At 32.4% G+C, this 23,723-nt stretch overlaps 2 protein-coding genes across 17 annotated transcripts in view; one reads left to right on the top strand and one right to left on the bottom strand.

Annotated features, from left to right (window-relative positions):
- The window catches only part of Dgk (diacyl glycerol kinase 1), a 68,038-nt gene extending 57,406 nt beyond the window's left edge, over nucleotides 1-10,632 (top strand). For 14 of the 15 annotated variants that reach the window (XM_070641199.1, XM_070641198.1, XM_070641194.1 and 11 more), the window contains 10 exons: nucleotides 828-956; nucleotides 1,400-1,981; nucleotides 2,111-2,197; nucleotides 2,770-2,823; nucleotides 2,905-3,080; nucleotides 3,932-4,400; nucleotides 4,761-5,159; nucleotides 5,250-5,333; nucleotides 5,462-5,559; nucleotides 6,782-10,632. In XM_070641199.1, the coding sequence (XP_070497300.1) occupies nucleotides 828-956; nucleotides 1,400-1,981; nucleotides 2,111-2,197; nucleotides 2,770-2,823; nucleotides 2,905-3,080; nucleotides 3,932-4,400; nucleotides 4,761-5,159; nucleotides 5,250-5,333; nucleotides 5,462-5,559; nucleotides 6,782-6,877 (2,174 nt within the window). In that variant the 3' untranslated portion in view covers nucleotides 6,878-10,632. The remainder of the gene's footprint in view (nucleotides 1-827; nucleotides 957-1,399; nucleotides 1,982-2,110; nucleotides 2,198-2,769; nucleotides 2,824-2,904; nucleotides 3,081-3,931; nucleotides 4,401-4,760; nucleotides 5,160-5,249; nucleotides 5,334-5,461; nucleotides 5,560-6,781) is intronic. The other variant, XM_070641207.1, reaches the window with a different exon arrangement.
- Nucleotides 10,633-16,443: 5,811 nt separating this feature from the next.
- Nucleotides 16,444-23,723, bottom strand: part of LOC139091230 (myb-like protein P) — a 34,134-nt gene continuing 26,854 nt past the window's right edge. Inside the window, exons 5-9 of one of the 2 annotated variants that reach the window (XM_070641188.1) lie at nucleotides 21,956-22,070; nucleotides 21,753-21,886; nucleotides 21,215-21,667; nucleotides 19,744-21,147; nucleotides 16,444-19,686 (exon numbers count right to left, since the gene is read on the bottom strand). In XM_070641188.1, the coding sequence (XP_070497289.1) occupies nucleotides 19,473-19,686; nucleotides 19,744-21,147; nucleotides 21,215-21,667; nucleotides 21,753-21,886; nucleotides 21,956-22,070 (2,320 nt within the window). In that variant the 3' untranslated portion in view covers nucleotides 16,444-19,472. Of the gene's footprint in view, nucleotides 21,148-21,214; nucleotides 21,668-21,752; nucleotides 21,887-21,955; nucleotides 22,071-23,723 lie in introns of both variants that reach the window. The other variant, XM_070641187.1, reaches the window with a different exon arrangement.

The following is a 23,723-nucleotide window of genomic DNA, read 5'->3' as shown; positions in this document are numbered from 1 at the left end:
AGGCTTTGACGATAAATATTGTGTCACATTCATTTTGTTATTTATAAGTTTCTAATTTCATGGGGGTTTTGAGGAGAAATCGAGATAGATGAGATGATAGCGCATTAAACAGCTCCTACACAATTTGGGATTCTGTATCCATCTGAATCTTACAATTTTTAATTTAGTCAGTTGCTAATTGCTTACTTTTGTAGCATTTCATTAAGGAACGTTGAAGTCAATTTGACTTCTCCACATCTACAGCTCGAGTTGGATTCGAACCCACGCTCTCCTAATTACAAGCGTCAAGTGCTCTTACTCACTAAGCTACTGGGGGTTGGTAAGGACTGCGGCATAATGCTCACTTAAACCATTTTGCACAGCTCTTGCCGCCGTCCTTGTTCAACGCAGCAAATCTAAATCAAACAACCTTTACCAAATTCCTGTCATTCCAAAATGAAATCTAACATCCTCTAACACAACCAACCGTACATCCCATAAATCATTTCATCACATAATGAATTTTCAGACATTCAAAACCAAAGAGACATCAAAAGCTCTTCAAGTACCACAAATAAGCAGTAACCATAATTAATTTCAATTCCTATCTAACGATCTGCGAATATGGCATGCCAAAATGACACTCAAGTTATTCCATATGTACACAAACATTTATCACAATAAGAGACATATATTAAGCTTATTACATTCATTTTCATTTCTCGGTTGACTGAGGCAAAACAAGACACGAAAATTGTCTAAACAAGAATCTCTTATACAATTCAAAGGAAAATGAATTGTAATCCACGCGTATATATGATGATAATATATCCTGTATTATATTCTAGGTGTTGATAGCTCACTTAAAGAGGATGGTTATCACGTGTGGCGGTTAAAGCATTTTTCTAAGCCTGCTTATTGCAATTTATGCCTCAACATGCTTGTTGGTCTCGGTAAAAAGGGATTGTGTTGCACACGTAAGTCATAAAAAATGCTTTAAATATGATGTAAAATTGTATTACATGCATGGGAATCATTACCAGACATTGCCATTACAGTTCGAATAATTCGAAGTTATTTTTGAATTTCGAAATTAATTTCGAATTTTTTCGAAAATCTTTCCGAATTTTTCGAAAATCTTCCCGAATTTTTCGAAATTAATTTCGAGCTTTTCGTAATTATTTTCGAATTTTTCCTGATTATTTTCGAAATCAGATCTATTTGAATTTTTCGATATGGTTTTCGAATTTTCTAACGGTTAATTTATTTTTAAAATTTAAAAATAACGGTCGTTTTCAAAATAACGGTCGTTTTCAAAATAACGATAGTCTGGTGCTTATAATGATAATGCGAGCTCATCATAAATAATATCCTTGTATTTTTTGCTCATTTTATTTCCACTTCAACATTCACTCAACAGTATGCAAGTATACAGTTCACGAGCGTTGTGTACAGCGAGCGCCAGCATCATGTATAACAACATATGTCAAGTCAAAACGTCCTGGTGCACTTCAACATCATTGGGTGGAAGGAAATTGTTATAGAAATTGCTCTAAATGTCACAAGAGAATTAAGGCATATTCAGGATTAACATGTCGATGGTGTAAAATGACATTACACAATCGTTGTGCTAATAATGTCAAGATTGAATGTAATATGGGAAAATTTTCAAATTTTACCGTACCGCCAACAGCCATCTGTCCTGCCGTACTCGACCGACAAAGATCAGCAAGTGTTACAAATATAAGGTCGAAGGTAATTGATTCCATTTTGAAATTAAGAATCTATTTTTATCATCTTGATATCCATCTTCATGTTTGTAAGCAGCCAGCACCACCAATTCATTTTCAAGTTACGCTAGATTCACCCGCAGCGACACCTTTACTCGTATTCATAAATCCAAAGAGTGGTGGACGACAAGGCGAACGAATATTAAGGAAATTTCAATATTTGCTGAATCCACGACAAGTTTATGATTTGAGTAAGACGGGACCGCTCGAAGGTATTTGTTCATGCTTTTCTTTTTTGCATGCTGTTGAAAATTATTTGAAAATTATCAACGCCGTAACTTTTTATTAAATTCAATATTTCCTTCATCTTATTGCCTCTTTTTTTCTGGAAAATATAACAGGCCTTACGATGTTCAAAGATGTGCCGAATTTCAAAGTAATTTGTTGTGGTGGAGACGGAACTGTCGGCTGGATTCTTGAGGCAATGGGTAATTATTTTCATTTTTTTTGTGGATCCTTTGGAATATTAATAATTGGCTTTTTTGTGGGTGTATTTTCTGAGGTTTGGTTGAATATTTTGGTCATTTTGGGTTAGTCTGCCTTAACCCCGAATCTGTTAATCGATCAAAAGTCCAATACCAGGTATATAATATTCATGTTGTTCTTGCCCTGGAAAGCGGCTATTGAAAATAAATCTAGCGCAAGGTCGAATTAGTCCTCGATTCGTCACTTTGCCGACATAAGCAGTTAAGTAGGTGTGTGGAGTAATTGGCAAGGAGTTTTGCTTAAATTTGGTTTGGCAACTCGAAAGTTCATAGGTTCGAATCTCATTCTGAGCTTAGAGTGAACCTAAAAGTGATCTTATTCCTCCCATCATTACAAAATTTATTTGGAAAAGTCTCAAAATGTCCTCATAAATTCAACCAGACCACCAGAAAACCACGTCACACTTCCCTTGATCTTTGCGAACATTCTTAATTACTTTTTTGAATATTAATTAACAATTTCTTTTAAAAAATCACTTTTCATCACCACCGCAAAAAAAAAAAATCAAATTAAGATTCTGTGGAAATGAAACATCAACCAGCAACAGCCGTGATACCACTTGGAACAGGTTCGAAAAAAAAATATAATTTTATAATGATTTATGATGATGACTTGATGGTTTCTAACCTTTTATCCCAAACTTTCTTAGGTAATGATCTGGCACGATGTCTTCGGTGGGGTGGTGGATATGAGGGTGAAAGCATACCAAAATTATTTGATAAAATTAGCCGCAGTGAGGTCGTAATGATGGATAGATGGAATGTTAGCATAGAGCCGGCAATAGAAAAGGAGGAGCCAACAATTCCAGCTCATAAAGTATTAAAGGTAATTGAAGTAATTTTTTAATGAGATTTTTGTGCATTCAGCATGCTGGATAATTTACATATTGATTGCTATTCAAATCAAGCTGAGTTCAAACAGATTCAATTAATTAAATTCACACTTCATTATTGAGCATTCTCACTTTAATCTTCACTCAATCAAGAGTCAATCAATCGACAAATCGCCTCAAAACCAAGAAGATCAAATTTCTTCCGTGATTGAATCAATTCAGTACATTAGACAACAAAGTAAATCTAATATAGGAAAAATGCTTTTGAGATATGAAGACAAGAAGAAACTCAATGGAATTTAATCTCAATTTACTTCTCTGTGAGATGCAGAGTTGGGTTTCATGGAACTAGGGTTGTTGAATTTATTTGCGATTAGTTGCAGGATAGAGTTTAAGTATTCGGTCCTAGATTGCCTTCCACTAGGTTCTGTCACAAGATACTCAATTGACGGTGGCTTCTCGATGAGCCTCATGACCACACCTGGGCATATCTTAGGTACTGTCATAAGAAACTTAATCTATGGAGGCATCTCGTTTAATCTCATGATCAAGCTTGGATACAGTCTAGTCCATAAGGCTGTCGGACACGGGACAACGAGCTACCGTCCTTCTAAAAGAGATCAAGTAACTCAGTAGCTCTAGTCGTCTAATGTGAATATCAGCTCACTTAGTTCCAATCACCAAGTCATCAACTCTGTTCCTTAATCAGCAAATTTTCTGCTTCAATCAATATAAAGTGAATTTTATAAGCGAAATGCACAAGAATTTCATACTCAATTACAATATCAAGTAGCTGTATAATCCCAATTGTAATAAAAATAAAAATCTTATTATTTTCTCTCAGGTTACGCTATCTGAAAATGTACAAAGAGTAGTTGAATTATCGCAAAGAATAGTTGTTGAAAAATCTGTGATAAACTCACATGAGCAGGTGCAAAAAACTTCAGAAATATCAATTGAGAATTCCAAACGTGTCATATTAAGTGACAATAACTCATCTTCCACGTCAACGACTGTCGAAAAAAGTCGTGAGACGACATTAGAATCAAATGGCATGCTGCAAAATTGTGAGAAATTTAGCGATAAGGAATGTACAGTTGAAAATAATTCAAATACACAAAATGATGAAAATTGTAAAAATAATAGTAGTAATGGCACTAATAGACCAAAAAGTAGTTCTAGTTGTAATGATCTTCTTATGTTTGGTAAGTCACAACAATCACAGCCAGGCATACCGCCACAGCTTAAGGATCCACAACCGACAGCTGCAGACTTTTCGATTCCATACAATATCATTAATAATTATTTCTCAGGTAAGTTGAGGTGCTGTATTTGATGCAGAGTCTAGAGTGTATTTTTCGAAAATTCAATTTCAAAACTGATGTTCGAAAATCTAATTTCGAATTTGGTTTTTCGAAAACTAAAATTCGAAATTATTTTTTGAGAATACAATTTCAAGCTTAATGCCCGAAATTGATGTTCGAAAATTCAATTTCGAATTTGATTTTCGAAAATTCGATTTCGAAATTGTTTTCGAAAATTGAATTTTGAACTTAAATTTGCACTTAATTTATGCTCTTAGCAAACATTAAACATTCATCCCTAAAATCCATCCATACTAATACCTTTAATACCAATTTATTCACATTAATGACTCACATGATGGTCAACAGTTGGTGTCGATGCAGCAATCTGTGTAAAATTCCATTTAGAGCGTGAAAAGAATCCACATAAATTTAATTCACGTATGAAAAACAAGCTGTGGTATTTTGAGTATGCTACAAGTGAAACATTTTCTGCAACCTGCAAAAATCTACATGAATATGTTGAGCTGACATGTGACGGTGTACGGTTAGACTTAAATGGCATATCACTACAAGGAATTGCATTATTGAATATTCCATATACACATGGTGGATCGAATTTGTGGGGTGAAAATTTATCACAAAAGCGTATTCGACGGAGTACGTCAAGCAATGGTCCTTTTAAGAAAATGAAAAAGCTTCGGAGTGCTGATAAGGAAATGTCAACTCAGAGTTTTAATTCTGTTGATTTAAGCATCGCCATTCAAGGTAAAATTGCTGCTTCCGTTGTCACCATAAAAAAAAATTTCCTCCTTTTTATGCCATTTAACGATGATTTTTAATTTTCTCATCCATTAGACATCGGCGACCGTAAAATTGAAGTTATTGGATTGGAAAGTTGTCTTCACATGGGACAAGTACGGACTGGACTAAGAGCATCAGGTTGGCCTTTTTTATTTTTTTGTTGATATTTCTATAATCCTCTTCTCCTTCTAAATGTCATGACTCGGTACTCTTAGACGCATAATATTTATTTCTGTATATTTTTTCAATCTCATACCATAAATCAGGTCGTCGTTTGGCGCAATGCAGTGAAATAATACTTAAAACAAAAAAGACTTTTCCAATGCAAATCGATGGTGAGCCATGGATGCAAGCTCCAGCAACTGTAAGTAGATTAGTGACTTTTATATATAAGCTTCTTAAATTATTCTCTCTATTTGTTACTGCTGTGATGTCTTTTCAAGGCTTTTTCACTTAAATTACGTTTTTTTTTATTTTCGATGTCAAGACTTTTAATGAAGCTTCACAAGAAGTTTGTCAAGTCTATGAAAAATTAATTCGCAAATAAGAAGTAAAGCAATTTATTTATTTAAATATTGCTTGTTGAGAGCAAGCTGTTTTTAAGTCTGATGAAGCTGTTTGGAAGTGGCAAATTAAAGTTTTTTGTGGAGGCGAATGATCTATTCTTATAGTAAATTGCTGTGGATTTATTGATGAAGTGTAAGTTTAGCATTTATTTGGAATATTTATAGATTGTTCTTGAGAATTTCATGAATTTTTAAATCAATAAAGATGCATTAGTGACTTATACACTAGCTTTGGAATTCTCCGCGCCAGGAACCTTATCTTCCACAGATCAAGTGTGATCTATGGCTAATGGAACCTTATCACGTTATCGAATATTAGAGCATTGACCTTACGTATCAATGGTTCAGGATTCAAACTCAGGACATGTATATTTATGCATAGGCTCATTTTTTCATTTGACTGATATAGTTATATCATCTGGATTATGACCAATTTGTATCTTTATAATCCGGAGAGTTTTCGTGAATTCGATCCGGCGCCAGGTCGATATGACGCCAGCTTTCAATCTGATCCCAAATCCAATTCTTGATGCCGAATAATCCAATCCAGGAGCGTTAAAAATTGGTGAATTCATGATCAGAGTTAAAGTTCCCCAACTATTACGCAGCATAAGTTGAAGGATATGAGATCATGACATCAAACAGTCCATGTTAAGGTATATCTGTAAGAGCTCAAAATCTGGCTCAATCTTCGCCAATTCCTAACAAATTAAAAAACTTTGATTCATCCACAAACACCAAAACTCTCTTTACAGCATTTCTGTTCCTTTTTTGATAAACTTTCATGTCAAATTTCCACAAAACTCAATTATTCAAACTCATGTCCTTCCATTTTCATCCTAAACGTGTTCAACAAAATTAAATTCAAGAAATTTGCAACACATGCAGCTCGTTAAAGGAAGTGAAAAGTGATTCGAGTGAAAAAGCTTAGAATGACATGCAGTTCTGCCACAGTTCATTTACATAAAATCTTATATTCTACTTCCTTTATTTTCTTCATGCACACAATTTAAATAATAGATTAAGATAACCCACAAGAATCAAGTTCCAATGTTGATGTCACCGAAAAATGATAAAGGTAGGGGATTTTTCAATTTCAACTTCTTCCGCAGATGACTAGTGCGGGATACACCAGACGATGATGAAAATTGATTGATATACATGACATATAGTACATAATTAATAATATACATAATATTAATGACTAGTTAATGATAATTTTAGAATATTAAGGAAGACTCTAGTGAAAATGATGAAAAAAAAAATTGTAATTTTATAGTCTCATAAGAGAAATGGGAAAAAGCTTTAAAACATATATTTTTAAAACACAAATTGTAAAGAAAAAAACAAGATTGTGAAAGCTTTAATAAACTTAATTGAAAATACTTGATTAAAATTAGACTAAGAATAATAAGAACAACAAATGGAATCTGATTATTATTTTATATTTTTTCATGATACAAGAGAACCAACCAAAATATCAGTAAAAGCGAAGAAAGTTAAGGTTAAAAGCTTTACATCGAATATCTAATACCAATTATAATCTCATCGCATATACTCTTGAAATTTATATAAGTTTTACTACTATTCCTGTTTATATGTTTGAACTTCATTTATTTAGTTTATAAAAAAGGGGTCATGCATATATGATGTCTTGAAATTTATGAATCAATCCTTATGGTCTGCAGCTGTATTAATATGAAGATATTGCTATTGTAGGGTTTGTGAGGTGAGATGGCTTAGTGGCTTAGTGATCTAGTGGTTTAGTGATTGAGAGTTGCTTATCTGAGTCAGCTATCCTGGGTTCGAAACCTGGCATATCACTTTGTCGCTATTTTTAATTAAAGTGATTAGAGGCTTAGTTAGAAAATAGATAGAATGGCGCTTCGATGCCACATTGTTGGAAAGTCTTAAAGGCGTTCTGATCGCTTCGTCAAAGCTGATTTCGGCCAACTTTTGCAGCTAAAATTGAAATTGCTGCATCGTTCCGGAATTATTCTGGATCCTGCTAATTTAAGAAAATACCGGGATCTTGTTAACTTTAGTAATGCTGTCACTAGTCAAGAACTCTCGCAAATCTAAATAACAATCGATAATCCTTCATACGAATACCAATCAGCACCGCAGCCATAAATTTTTACTGAGCTCATAAAAAGGATTAAAAAAAATTCAAATTTTTCAATTTGACGTCATATATGCACGACCTCCATAACAACGAATGCTTTATTTAATCAACAAAATTGTTATTTAGGGATAAACTTTCAGGTCTCTCTCTTGCTTACCGAATCTCTAACTTTTTAACATTCTCACAAAAATTGAATTTTCAATGTTAAAGATGTTTAGATATGTATGTAACCTCCCCTATTACATTAAATTACATTCAAAAAAAAAATATTTGAACTTGAAGGAAGCATTTTAAGGAAATTTTCATTCAGATGGGGTTGGATGGCAAAGGATTCATTCACATTGTTATTATTTTTATTATTCTTGGAAATGTTGATACGTAAAAATTTTTTGTTGTTTATAAGGCGTGGGAATTGTGCCATTTAAAATCGAATAATAATTTCATTAGATACAGTATATGGAAATGGATGTGAAGACACAAACTTGAGAACATATTCATTTTAATCAATATGAAAAATGAAAATTGTTATTAAAAATTTATGAAGTCTAATGAGGATTTCCGTTTCGTTCGTGATGATCCTAATCTTATCATATCTATTTTAGATTGTATCGGTATTTTATGCTATGGCTTTTGCATAATTTTATGGGATTATACTATCAATTTTTGGGGTGTTTAAGTGTGTGTTGAAATAGACAAATTTGTATGAATTATTCAGGACTTTAAATTTAAATGGATTTAAAATTCATCCTCAAATTTGCAATGTTTTTAGTGTTAAGTGCTTGTCTTTATTGGATGAATATCCACAAGGTCTGAATTTAGAGATTTTACAACTTTTATCATTTTTGAGCTAAAATTTAACGGAAAATTCAAAAAAATTAATATTTTCCAAACTAATTTGTACGGTTTTGAAAATTTGAATTTAGAATGACCGTTATAAATCTTCATTAAAATTTTAGTATTTTTGTAAACTTTGAAATAGGACATAATTTGCAGTTTACTCAATTGCAAGCCTCAACTTCAAGTATCTAATCATTACCTCTAATCGTAATGAGCAGCTACCAATGAACAACAAGTCAATCAAAATGTAACAAATTCAATTCAATTTCATTCATGCTTAAACTCATTCAACACACTCTCAATCACAACAAGTCCATACTCGCACCAAAAGTTCATATGTCTATTTTTAAACTCTAACCAAACAAACGTGCCTGCTTATGAATTCAAATCCAGTGAAAATAAGATTTCCGTTAGGAGTTAATGTCAAACTTTATTTCTACCCACTTCTGAATATTTTTTCCGTACCTGTCAGTTCCCATATGTATTTTACGCCAAAAACTGTTTGCGTAAATTATAAAGCTATTATATTTCTAACTAGATTGCTTCTTAATATTCAAGTAAAGCATGTATCCTAAGAATATGTACTTTAAAATTACCAAGAAATCTCTTGACAGCACCTTAACATGCTTATTTTAGACACGAATGTTTATATTTACAAACGCTTCTGAATGGAATTTTCAGTAAAGCTTAATGGCATATTATCATATCAAATAATAAAATTGTTATAGAAATTGCTTTTTGTTCCTTAATAATAGCTTTTTTTCGTCACAATTGAGAGAATTTATTTGGTTATCAGACTTCATTCCATTGTTGACTTCAAACAGCATTCAATAAAGCTTTTACGGATCATCAAAGAATTTATGATGCAAATTATGCAGCTAATTTTATTAAGCTATGAATTTTATTGTCAATGATTTGCATAAATTCAATGCTTTTAACTAAAATGAAAAAAAGCATTAAATGTAAATGAAAATTTCAACAAAGCAATCATGATGAATAAAATTTTGCGATAATATTCTCAATGTCGTTTGAAAAAAGTCCCTTGGCTGTTAATGATGACCGGGTAATACTTGGCTACAATTGACAGGCACATGGCTACATTCGGAATCCACATGGATACTTTCAATTCCATTAAACTTTAACTTAAAGCTCAGATTTTTTCTTTAACTTTAATGTATCTATAACATCCAAAAAACTATGCTCCCTGGGGTTTATTAAAATAAATTGACGCAGTTGAGCATTATCATAATTAAAGTTTGAACAACAGAAACTTTCAAAGCTTATTAAAAACAAAGTTTGAGTAACAATTTGATAACAGTAATGAGCACAGAACATTGAAGAACTTTATACAAAGAAGTAAAATGTTTTTAATTTTCATAAAATCACCATTGTCGTCTAGCAGGGGTGTAGGAAGACATTTTTTGAGAGGGGTAAAGGGGGTGGGGTTTAAAAAAGGTTGGTGGGAACTTTGAGATTTTTTTACGAAAAACTAAAGAAAAATCAAAAATGGGAACAAAGCAGGGGGTTTGCTAGGGAAGGGTGATCTCTCCGAGAATTGGTTAGCCGATTATTATATAACATTTTTTTATTTTTAATTTTTCGTTGATTTTTTCCTCTGAATCCATCCTCCGTCATCCACAATTCTAAAGAATGAAAATTTCCTTCAAACTTTTGTCTTTAAAACTGAAAAAAAGCTACTAAAAAATTTAAAATAAACTTTTTTATCATTTTTCATTGCAAAAATTAATAAGAAAATTGTCCAGTAACAGTTAACAAATAAATTTTTATAATACATACCTAATAAAAGAAAATATCATAGAAAAGTAATTAAATAAATCACATCAAACAATGCGAATAGTTTTAAAAAAATACAAAAAAAAAATAATAAAAATATTTCTCATTTAATAAAGTTGCATATCATCTTACTCTATAAATAGAAGAAATATAAATCTAGATATGAATATTTATTTAAAATCAATGAACATTTTTTTATATTTCATTCTTGATGATGTTAAGGAAGATTTATAAAGATGCTATGAACTGTTAAGAGAATATTTGTGTATTATTTACATTCCATTAACTTTTAATTCACAATTCTTCTATTCTTTTATCTAATTCTCATATAATTTACTATAATTAATAAAATAAAGTAATTTAAGATTGAGATAGAAGGAATTACATATAAATATATTAAATAAGTGCTATATAAGATGGTAGATAGATATTTATGATAATTAACTATACATATATAAATTTTAAATGAAGTTACGAAGAATAAATTTGTGGATATGATACGATGGGGCTCATTATGGAGGCTCATTAAGTTCAATTTGATGATTAAATGATTTTGTAGTTGAGGAATTTTATGTGAAAATTAATTAAATCCATTTATGAAATTTAATGGGATGAAGTTTATGGTATTTCCAATAGAATTAAGCAGTACACTAATATGCCGTGGCACACAGGTTGACCACCAATGGTCCAAGGTAACCAGCTTCAACAAAAATGATTCATTGATGCTTGTTGAGCAGTAAAAAGTTAAGATTGAACCTAGATCATTGACGGCTGTTGAGCGAGCTCGCCAGCGTGCTATTAGCTTACTCTACACTAAAAAGCATGCTCTTTGCGTAGGTCATAGTGCTGTATTTTTCGAATATATAATAATTCCAAGATATTAGTCTTTTTGGACCTAAAATAACGAATTTGAGATGTTTTAACACTATATCAGTGGTGGGCAAACTGTGGCCGATACGCTGCTTTGTTTGAGGCTCACCTCCAAAGTGTGCCTAAAATAATAAAAGGCTGCTTATCAATGCCCTATTTTGTTAAAACTAAAATATTCAACTACAAAATCAATCTGTAAATAACCAAAACTTCAAATTAAATTTAATCAATTTCCATCTTGAATCCTCCACATGAGCAAATATCCCAAAGTTTATAAACCAAAGTGAAAAAAATAATATTTAATTCAATAAAAGCGAAAAAAAAGTAAATTAAAATTCTCAAATGAACTCAGAAGAAAAAATAAAACTCGTTAAACTTTTTTCCAACTTAATTACTGTTGATATTCATGTGTGTATTGATCCCTCCCACACCCTAATTCTCCCCATTCTACTCAATTTCCTTTTCCTGCAAATAAGAATATAATTTTTTTCCAGAAATGTATGAAAAACATAAGATCAACACAGTAATCATCCGTTTATGTCAGGGGTGGGCAACCTGTGTTCCGTGGCACCAAGGTTGGAAATGCCATGAACTATACACCGTGTATGGTTTCAGTCATGGCTTACCACCAAGGTGTGCTGCGAAAAATAAAAGGTTTCCCACCCCTGGTTCATAGACTCAAAAGATACACACACGAATATCTACACAAAGTAAAGTATATCTGCGATTTATATTCATGGAAATGCTAGATATAATGAAGATTTATATGTTTGTCTACTGTTCTTCTTCTTCTTTTGTCTAACTCCACCCACGCATATATATTTAAGGATTATGGATTAATTTTGTTAATATTATGTTATTTTAATTAAATTTAATTATGTTAACAATGTAAAATTAAGTTTATTTATAAGCTAGCTATTCATACTGTATTATACAAAAAAAGAAGAAGTGATGTGTACATGGCTAAAATTATCCGTGGCTTATCTCATGTTGATTCTAATTCTATTGTTAATATTGACATTAAAAATGTTATGAGATAAAATTATTAAGGAATAATACAAATGATGTTGAATTTAGACAGCATTAATGCTGGTAACAATTGAAGATTTGATGGAATTATTTTGGAATAATAAATTGTTGATTTGAATTTATTAAGTTTTCTTTTTGGTGAATTATTGTTAATTGTAATTATTGTAAATGTAAATGTTCGGAAATGATTAATTTTGAACCTAATTCTTGTCCTCCTATATTCCTTTACCTGTATTATGATTTGATTAAAGTTACAGACTTACTACAGAAGAAAAGCTTGGTTAGGGGATCATTTTTTCATTACTTAACGCTTAAGGGGGAGATGAAGGTCCAAGTGTTGATTTTTCACGTTAAAACTGTGCTTCCTGACTATGTTCTATGAGGATCTGAGTTGTAACATCAAAATTATGGATGAGGGCTCTAGCAAACTGAAGCTTCTTCTCTCAAAGTATCACCTTCATAGAGGTAGACCTCCAAACACCCCTCAGCATAGGCTTCTCTCCCATTAATACATCCATGCTGAGGACCAAGGGCGTAAATTGAAAATTTTAGAGAATCCTAGTAAATTGAATAATTTTCCAAAGAGCAAGGTTCGGGGCAAGTTAGGTGTTAACTCAAAACACTCCTTAAAACATCACTTCTCTCCTAACACCCCTATTGAGGACCAAAGCTTGAAGTCAAGTCAACTTGTCGAAACAAAATCCGATGTTCTTTGACAGCCACACAGAAGACAGACCCTATCTGGCAAATAGTTTACTTTCGAAAGCGTACTTATTTTTAATATACTTGCTAAGCTTGCTCGTAAGTGTTGCTGTCAGCTTACTTTGCTCTTGATATGACACAATTACAGATTATTAGTCTAGATTCCTAGATAAATTGGCTTTTTCAAGCCTTAGTGTCGTCAAAACAAATTCAATTCTTCCCAAATTAATACAATTTTATAGTTTTGGAATATAAAAATTGATTCCCAATTGTGATAAGAATAAGAAGCTACAATCACAAAGCGAACAGAAGTAATAAAATGGAAAACTTTCCAAAGCCTTCCTTTATTTGGGTTAATTTATTATCAATGGGTAAATCTTTAAAGTTCTTTCCTCAAAAGAGTTTAAAATCCTCTCCAAAAAAGCTAGCTTTCCTTTTTTGCCCTATCGCCAAATCTCTTAAATCCCAACGTTCTGAGTAAGTTTACATTATCAAAAAAAGACATGAAACAATATTTTATAAGCCATAGAATGAACTGCAATAGACACACATAGAATACAATAAATTGAGACATAATACGTGCATATATCTATGCATTAAAAATGTTTTGGACCAAAAATATAAAATAAAACAATATAATCGCACTTACACGTCCATATGGCTGTATATGGCATGTGAATTCACATATTAAATTATATAAATGCTCTTCCAATAGACAAATGTGGTCATTTGAGGATCATTCTAGTCACAAATCCATTAATATCCTTAAAAATGAGCTATTAAGTTTAAATTTTTAGCTTCCATAGTTTCGTGCTTGAATTTTGAAGAAATCTTGCATAATCAAAAATAATTAACAACAACTGGATAAATCATAATATTAATAACCTTAAAAAGTAATAAAAATAAGGAAGAATCATTTGTATACATAAAAGCTTAAAGTCAAAGAAGCTGACATTATTGTAAAAAGAATAAAAAAATATTAAAATAAATATGAAAAACAGAAGAAAAAAGAAAATTTCAGTATTTTGCATTTATGGGATATTCGTCAATGACGTCACTTACATTTTCAGGTTAGAATCTGGTTTAGCTCATCCCTTAAGGTTTGTGTCAAATTTGGTTCATCTCTTTTTGATTCGATCATTAATTTCAGTCATAACAGTAAGGATACAGAAGTAAGCAGAAGACACAAGAACGTAATCACCCTCCTGGCTTTCCAATAAACCCATCGTCTCCTCGATAAGCCTTTGCTTAAACTAGTTATCAAAAGATCACATAGGCGTCCAAATAAATCATGGAAGGAAACTGTCGATCGAGATAGGACTACACTTGAAATCGGAAATTGGCAAGCGGTAACCAACGATAGATCTAGTATTAGTTAAACATCTTCTTCTGCTTTCACTAGAGAGGGTAGGAGAGTATTAGTGTCAAAACCAAGGGTGTGGAATCGATCAAACTTAATAAAAGGGTTCGCAACTACGCTTGATCAAATCCCCATCTTTGGACAATATCCCTCAATTTCTTAGAGTTTTCCGAGACATCTCATTGACTTCGCTGACCGCACAGATCAATTGTGATCCATGACCTCCGTCAGATGCCGTCTCAAATGATACAAACTACCATTAAATCTATTATTCTTACTATTAATATAGTAAGTTTCATATAGTTCATGCTGAATGTCGTCCTTGTAAATGAATTAATCAAAATCCTAAAACAAAGCAGTCGTCATACTCGACTTACCCCAACACACCACATAGTAAGGAAGAAGATTTATATTTATTTAGGTCTGAAGGTTGCCTTGCTGAATAATAATTACCGCATGTAAGAAGAAGACGTTCTTTTTTGTGTCATTTTTCACTCGGTTTTGTAGTTTGTGGAAAAAGAGGCGTTTGTGTGCCTTCCTTTTTCGATGTCCCATTTAGTCGTTGTCTTGTAAAATTTTGTGAGTGACACAGTAAATTCATGGAAAATATTGAATTGTAAATGATTGGCAATTGATTTTTACGTCCATAACGGACAATGCTTTTGGGAGCTTTTATTTTAGTCACGTATTGGGACAAAATTTTAATGGAAAAAATGGTTGGATTGTCATTTTCTATTGAATTGGATAATAGGTATTATGTGACCTTCGATTTTAGAATTACATGATGGAATTGGAATTTTTGATTTTCAGAAATTAATTGATAGGATTTTGATTAAGGTTAGAATATTTAATTGATATGTGAGTTCAATGATTAATAGATGTCTGTCGGTTGCAGTAGAGTTGACATGCAGTCAAATAAGCGTTCAGTCAGATCATTTAGCAACAATTTTCTCATACTTATTTGAAATTTTTAATAAAAATTTTACAGAAATTTTTGAACCGGTGATTGGATTTTTATATGGGATCAACAAGAAGCCCGCTTCTTCCTAACTTCATTTATGTTCCTATGTGGAGTTCAGGCTACAAGAGGTTACAATAAAAGCTTTCCATCCGACTCTTTTGCTGGCTCTATCACCTAGTCTGTACAAATTGTCTGTCCACAACAGATCGATCGGTAGGCCTAAAAATTCATTGAAAGAAGCTGTTGATAGAGAGTAAGTGTGTCCACATAGTTAGCTGACATTTTTTCATCACTGTTCTGCGCCAAGTAGCTTTTGAAGCTTTTGGTCGCCGTTTGTTTCGTGGATTCCAGCCAAGAATGTTGTAGGTAATTTGTATTTGTGTCCCAATAATTGCATTTACTCTGAAATCCGAAGTGTGTGCCCTATCCAGCCGTTCTTCGTCATCTGTTTCTCCATGTATATGTCTTGCTGAACTCCATTTGCAGAAGCTTCTCTTATGAAAGTCAATAATGTGAATTCCCGTTCCACTAAATCTTGAGAATCCTTTTAGAGCAGCTATTAACATAAACTTGCAATTTACGCTGATTTCGTTGGTAATAAGCCAGATTTCACAGCAGTAAGACTGATTTGACGCATTTAAATAGCTTAATATTAAATCCTACGTTAAAGATAATTAGCATGTAAAATATCCTAAAATTCACACAATCACTCATCCATCCCAAACATAGCTCCCCTCGTTAATTCCACTATCTCACAAAATTATATTTCATTCTAAATTTAAATGACAAAGGTCTAGTTCCATTATCAGCACCATCTCACCCAGAAAATTATCTTCGTAATTAAAACTCATTCAAGATTTACGACATCAGCATTGTTGTCTCATAGACTTGACAGTTCAAAATTATATCAGCCTAAAATAAAGAAAAATCAAATCAGGAACGGAAAGATCTAGACATAAACAATTTTTAATTAATAAAAGAATGAAAAAAAGAGAAAAAGAAGAAATTTCTCATTACTTTATTCATAATTTATTCTTTAGAAAAATTTACAAAAGATTCCATCAATTGCATATCCAATCATGGGATGTTTATCATAATGTTGAAATATGGTGTGGAAATGAAAGTTTTAAATTTGATTGATTTTATCCTACAAATTAAGTAAAAATAATAAATATAATTTTTTTTTATATTTTTTCTTTTCTTATTATTTTCTGTTTTTTTATTCCTCATTATTATGTACACTGTCACCAATCAATGGGGTGAAATTGATTGTGTATGAAAAGAAAAGTAAAAAGTAGCTTAAAAGAATCAGCAGGATAGAATGAAATGTATATTAAGGAAGATAGAATATTGTGGTGTTCATAAATGATGTACATATAGATTTAAGTATGTCTGGGGTGCAATTGTGGGGAAGAGTTTGATATGAAGAGTTCATTCAAAACTACAGGCTTGCAGCATTGGATGGAACAATAAGGTATAGTCAAAAACTGTATGTCTGTAGCTTTGGACGAATTATAAGATATTGCTAGAAACTGGAGGTCTGCAGCCTTCGACGAACCATAAAGCACAGCCAAAAAGTGCAGACCTCCACATCTGAAGTGCAATCTGAATGCAGATTTCTGATTCTTGGTCAAACTTTACGTTTTTGTATGGGTTGGAAGTTTTTAGAGCATTTATCTCAAAAGGTACCAGTATAAGTGTTTTTTTACCTCAAAATGCAAAGTTATATTGATAATTAGGGTTTAGGGAACTGAAGTGGCTCAAAAAAATGAGAGTTATGACAGTCTTCAATTTAGCCTGTCTCATCCTGTCTTTCAAGATTTCTCGGTTTATGGGACGCGGGATGGGAAATTCCAGATTTGTTCATCTAGTCGTGGAAGACAAGGCGTATCCAGAACAAGAAGAGTTTTTAGGTCAACTCAAACTCCCCCATTTTCAGCATAAATGCTCCTACATTTTGTAAACTCTAGTTATGCCCCTTTATGGTACAAACACAAAAATTTCATCACTAGTCACATCATTTATGAACAACTCCAAAGATGCTGACAGACAAAAATTCACCTTAATCTGTTAATCACGATAATATGCATACAAAATTATTCTATTTAGTTATGAAAATTATGATGATAAAATGGAGAATCCCAACAGAATGTCATTAATTTCCAGTTCCAAATCTCCAACTGAGTAATTTAAATTCATTTTCCCCTTTTCCTTACTTCCCAATGTATTATCAATAACCCATCAATTTTGAATCCCTTTTAAGACTGAATATATTTCCATTTGCTATATCTTCTTCCGTATTGACATTGAAATTCCTATTAAGGAATGACATTGAAGATTTTTTTTCCTTCTTCTTTTGATACACAGCCCACACTTGGAAGACTTTCTTGACGCTGAATAGAATTTTTCATTTTTTTTATTTATTTATTTATTCACTTTCCGAAATAATGTCGCTTGTTGACGTCTTGAGCAGTTTTGAATGTGCTTTATGCAAAAAATAGAAATAAATACTTAAAGAATGGCTTGACCTTTAAATATTCTCGGTTCGTTGGAAGTTCTATTTTTATTTATAATTTTAATATTGTTTACTAGTTATTAAGTAGGCTTGGTATTTTTAACGAGGGTGGGTATGGAAATGATTATATTTATTGAAATTCATTTTCCAGGTAAGCTTTTATACAAATTTGGTGTCTAAATTTAGCTGAAGTGAGAAAATTGTAAGGGCTTCAGCATATAATTTGTGGCTTACAAAGGGATTCTGAGAGTCGTGTTTTACACGCCTTTATTTGACTTTTGGTGTTTTATCTGAATTTTTTAAAGAAATAAATGAAGAGAAATGATGTAAAATGCATCAAGATTTGGATGGTATTATTGAGTGCCAATGAAGCCTCTTTTTAAAATCAAGGTCGTGCAACTAATCTACACAAATGGTCATAAATGATCAAAATTGTTCAAAATTGAGCATTCTCAATGTTGTGAGTGTTACTGATGAGTAAGCTTCTTGTTCTGTCCGCGACTTAATCAAAACTGACTAAAAACTGATTGATAATATCCAAAATCTTCCTCAAGATATCCAAAATGGACAAAAATACGTTAGAATCAGTCATCAACTAGAATTTCACTTGCCATTAACTAGTCATAACGTTTTTTTAGGGTTCGACAATTGCATGCAAGTATGCGTATGATTGTCGAACTTTACTTATGTTGTCACTCGGGCACATAATCCTCAATCAAGTCTACCACCCTCCAAATACACAAAAATACGGTCTAGAAACTCAAAACAAATTTAATCTTATTTGCACAATCGACAAAAGCCAATTAAAAATCAATACATTGATACAGTAAAAAAACTAGTTTCAAAAATATTCTAATATCCACAAAGCTGACCTTTTATATCTACAACCCTTGACATTTATTCTCAAATATTTTCCTTCTCATTAAAAATTAACTGAACCGAGAGAATTCTTTTAATTATCATCATAATTTCCATCAACTGACGAAGTAGTTTTTTTCGACAAATAAAATTATAAGATAGAGCAGTGCTGGCCAAACTATGTGCTGCGAGACATTAGTATGGAGTTGGTAATGTCATGAATCATATGCTGGCCGATGGTGACCCTCAAGGTGTGCCGTGACACAAGCAAGTTTGAACAACACTGATATAAAGCAGTGGTGCACAATTTTTTAAGTTTTGGGTCACAAGTTAAGGACAGGGCATGGGATTCATGGCATTTTCAAATAAATTTAGCATCACACTAGTGTGCCGCGTCACACAGGTTGCCCACCACTGAGATAGACAATAAAAGCATAAAGGAAATACAAGAATTGTTTTGTGATAGTCAAATAAAAGTTTCGTAATATTCGGTACATTTAAAAAAAATCACTTTAAGAGATGAGCTTGAATATAATAAAAAAAATATGTACAATAATAAAAAAAAAATTCATATGCAGACTAAAAGTGAAAATTCATCATAACGAATAGAAAAAAATTTCTTTGCAGTCATCCTATCATCCTCATCATAGTGGAATAACTTTATGCAACATCATCAGCATATGTATCATATTCAAGCTCGTCCTCATAATACTCTGGTATTGGTGTTGTTGTGACTTTTTGTGATGTTGCTGCTGGCTTTGATATAAGATGATCCGTCTTACTTGTAATTTTTTGATCCTTTAGATTATGTGGATGATCTTTGTCGTTTACATCAACGGTTGATGAGCGGGACGAAAATCCTTGGACGTTACGACTAGAAGTTAAAGGTTTCAACATTGGATTTAATGCATCATTCAAATCAACATCATACTCTTCATAAAGGTCTTCCAATGTCAACTTGTGTGTATCTGTCTGCTTCCTATTGCCGTCATTATAACTTACGTTTTTATCATCATCTTGTTGTTGTTGTTGTTCAGCAAGGATGCCGACAGGTTGAAGACCTCTAGCTTTGTATGGATTACCACCTCGACTTGGTAAGAATGGTCGTTTAATTACCTTTACAGCAGATTTCTGTAGCTGCTCTTTTTCATCAACAATTGGCTCTAAATTTCTATTATTGTATGCATTTTGGAAGCTAATTTTCTTTGTTGGTATTTCTTGTGTTACAGGCTCAAAGACTGTCTGTTTGGTAGCAAACTTTCTATTGTTTCCATTTCCATTAGGGATAATTGATGGAACCAATGGCTTTCGTACTAATGGATCTACATACGATGACTGCTGTTGAATGTTTTCTCTTGAATTATCGTTTTTATATCGATTTAATCGAAAACTATCGGGACTTGGTGCCGCTGTCGTTGTTGTTGTCGTGGACGGTATTGTAGATGATGCAATATAGTCATTCCGTACACGACTACTGTATATACTAGCACGTTCATCTTTTGGTTTGATTGATGATATCTCAATGATGGGCTTTTGCGTTGGCGTAACTGCCGTATCGTAGTCTTCATCTTCATACACATATTCGTACACTTCTGTTCCATCATCTACAGAAGCTACAGTTGTTGTTGTTGTTGTTGTTTGTTTAGATGTCGTTGACAATGACGGTGCCAATTTTAATTTTTGAAAGGAGAATGGCTTCGTTGATGAAGGAGCAGCATTTGATTTTGATGTTGTGCTGCTTGTTGAGCTGGAAATTGAGATATCTTCATATTCATAGGAAGCATTTGCATCATCATTTTTGCCACCGTCTCGGATATTTGCATTTGGACTTTCTGTTGCTTTGTATGCAAATTTATTTTTCTCACTCAATGGCACGGGTCTACTAATCTTCGGCAATGGTCTTTTACGATCAAATATAGAGCCAGTTCCAGCTGGTTTCACAAGTTTCTCGTCACTCACTGTCTCTTCTACATTTTGTTGCTTCCTATCGCCAATTTCCGTTTGCTTTCTCTTATTTTCATCCAATGGATTATTACGTCTATTATTGTAGTTCTTATTGTCATCGTATCTATCACGTCTATCATCATCAGAGAATCTTCTCTCTTCGCCACGTACTCTATCATCTTGTACTGGATTTCGTCTATCACCAAGTCTTCTTCTATCATCTTCATAAGCTGGTCGTCGTCTACTTTCATTATGTGTACCACCAGCACGACGATCATCATATCGTGAACCACTGTTTCTAGCCTCAGATCGATTACGATTCCTTATTGGGCGTCTATCATACTCATAGTCATAATCATCAAAATCATCATAATATGGACGACGAGTTTCACTGGAATGAATTATAGTTATATAAAAAAAAAGTCATGAATATTAAATTTCATCAATATGTGTCTTACGGCCTGCGGACATCATAATCATCATACATTGGACGACGATGTCTCGGACGGTTTCGTCTTCTATCTCTCTCTTCATAAACATCATCCGCATATTCATCTTCATAGTAATCATATGGACGCCTACGACGATATGGTGGCCTTCTTAAAGGACGTGCAGGTCGTGTAGCATCATAGTCATCATTATTGATATTTTTATTGTTGTTGATATTTCTATTGTTGTTGGGTATTGCTGGTGCATCCTTATTACTACTCGATGACCTGTCTGAATTCTTCTGTGGATCATTAATATTGTTATTATTGTTATTATTATTATTATTATTATTTTGCGATGATGATTGGCTATTAAGGAAGGAATATCTCGTTCGATTATAGAATCCTCTATCGATTAACGGAACTAAATTCGTTTGTGTTGTTGTTGATTTCTGTGTTGTTGCTTTATATAAATCATCATTCCTATAAAAAAGAATAGAATTGTTTTATTTCATGAGTCATGATGATGTTCTTTTATTGCATTTGTTGGAACTGACGTGATACATACCTACTCCAATATTTGTGTGAGTTTTTACAATCAACTTCTGACACGAAATGACAAATGAATGTTTTTTGGTCGAAGGCTGTAAAATTTGCACATATAAAATCCGACCGTACTCCATAGAGACAGTGATGATAAAGCTATATATATACATATTGATACATGAAAATGAAAATTGGCGTAAGAAAATGATATTATGGTTCAATCACCTGACAACCGAATTTTATTGATGCATAGAATCCATTCTTCTTATCGTCACAATCAAAGCCTATATCCTCTTCGGCTGGCATTGAATCCAAAAACGGATACGTTGATAAGTTGAGACTAAGTTGTTTTTGATTTCATTTCCGACATTCGATTTTTTTGTTGTTGTTTTTTTGTGGAAAGAAGAAATGAAAAGAAAATGATGAGAACCAAAAAATAAGCTTTAAGTGCCAAAAATAAATATTGAAATCAAAGTTGATGCTGAGGTGGATAGAATGAGATTTTATTCTGGTTTTTCTGGTGCTTTCGGATGATATCACAGAAGGAGATAATGATGAATAAATTACGCATTATACAGCAATCGATTAATATTTATGTGAGGAGATTAGGAAATATCATTTAGAGCAATATTGTTCAAACTGTGTGCCACGTAACACTGGTTTGTCGGCAAAATTTTGTTGGAAATGTCATGAACTGTATGCCGGTGTGGTTTTGGGATGAAATTTATCACAAAAGTGTACCGTGGTGCAAGAAAGCTTAAACAACACTGACTTAGAGACTTGATATGAATTTGTTCCTGGATCGCTTATAAGACATGCATGTAAACAAATTATTGAATTTTTATCAGAACTCCAAGTCGACTCTTTCGTAGATAAGGACTTAGATCGACTTTTCCATAGAAATTATGGACAGACTTCAAGCTTTAGTTTCTATGCTAGTGTCTCAAGAACAATCACACAATTTACTATGGGTAGAGGGTAATACAGCTCTAATTCCTTTCATGTTGCTCTCCTCCCTTAATAAAGTGTGTATTTTATGAACAACCTAATATTAAGTTCATGGAAGACTTTTTCAAATATAAACTTACTGACCATTTAAGATACTGTTTACTTTTGAGAGTCAATAAATTTAAAGCATCTCATTTTTAAAAATTGCCCACAAAGTGGACAAATAAAGTAATTTTTGGGTTCTGTAGGATGAGACAAATGAACAATATCCATATTTTGGACTTTATAAACAGTGGAAACCACACATTTTCTAATTCTTTATTAATATTCGGGACAGAATTGTACAATAATTCTTTTACTTTATTTTTGGATATTAAATGGACTGTCAAATATTCTCCGTTAGAGTTGAATTTCCAAAATTAAATTTCTCTCTTTTTGAAAAGGAATGAAATCATCTTTTGTTAAAAATAAACATGAAATTCAGAGAATATCCGAATTTGGACATAAAAATTTAGACAGAAATCTTGAATTTAAAGCTTTTAAAAGGATCAGTTGCTTTAATTTGGAATCAATTACTGTAAACTGCAATTTTCCAATTAATTAGCAACATTTAAAGGATTAAATGGCTAAACAATTGGATTTATATGCTTAAATTCTAGAATTATTATGTTTGTTTGAATTTTTTCCCACCTCGACACTTTGAGGTTTAATTTTGACATAACAATATGATTATAAATGTTTAAAATCATTGCAAAGTATTTAAAAATTGTGAGCAAAGCCTTTATCATTACATTTACATATCAAATTAGCTTAATTGATCCAAAATTTCAATTTAAATTTTTGTAAACATCACTAGTAAAAAGTGCGGAAAATTGTAACTAAACAATTTGGAATTTACGATTTCTTCCCTCGTGTGGTTTACAGAACAATGAACGAAAATAAGGAAACTCTTGCAAATTCACATCTCATTCCAAGTACAGTGAAAGCATAATAACAAACCTTTCTATTCATAACCTTCTGTGAATATCTAACCAAATATTAGCAA

Source organism: Chironomus tepperi, unplaced genomic scaffold (assembly GCF_022539635.2).
Source record: "Chironomus tepperi strain 1889 unplaced genomic scaffold, CSIRO-AGI_Ctep_v1 contig_244, whole genome shotgun sequence".
Lineage (NCBI taxonomy): Eukaryota > Metazoa > Arthropoda > Insecta > Diptera > Chironomidae > Chironomus > Chironomus tepperi.
The sequence above is the reverse complement of the archived record's forward strand: the minus strand, read 5'-3'. Positions and strand labels throughout refer to the sequence as shown.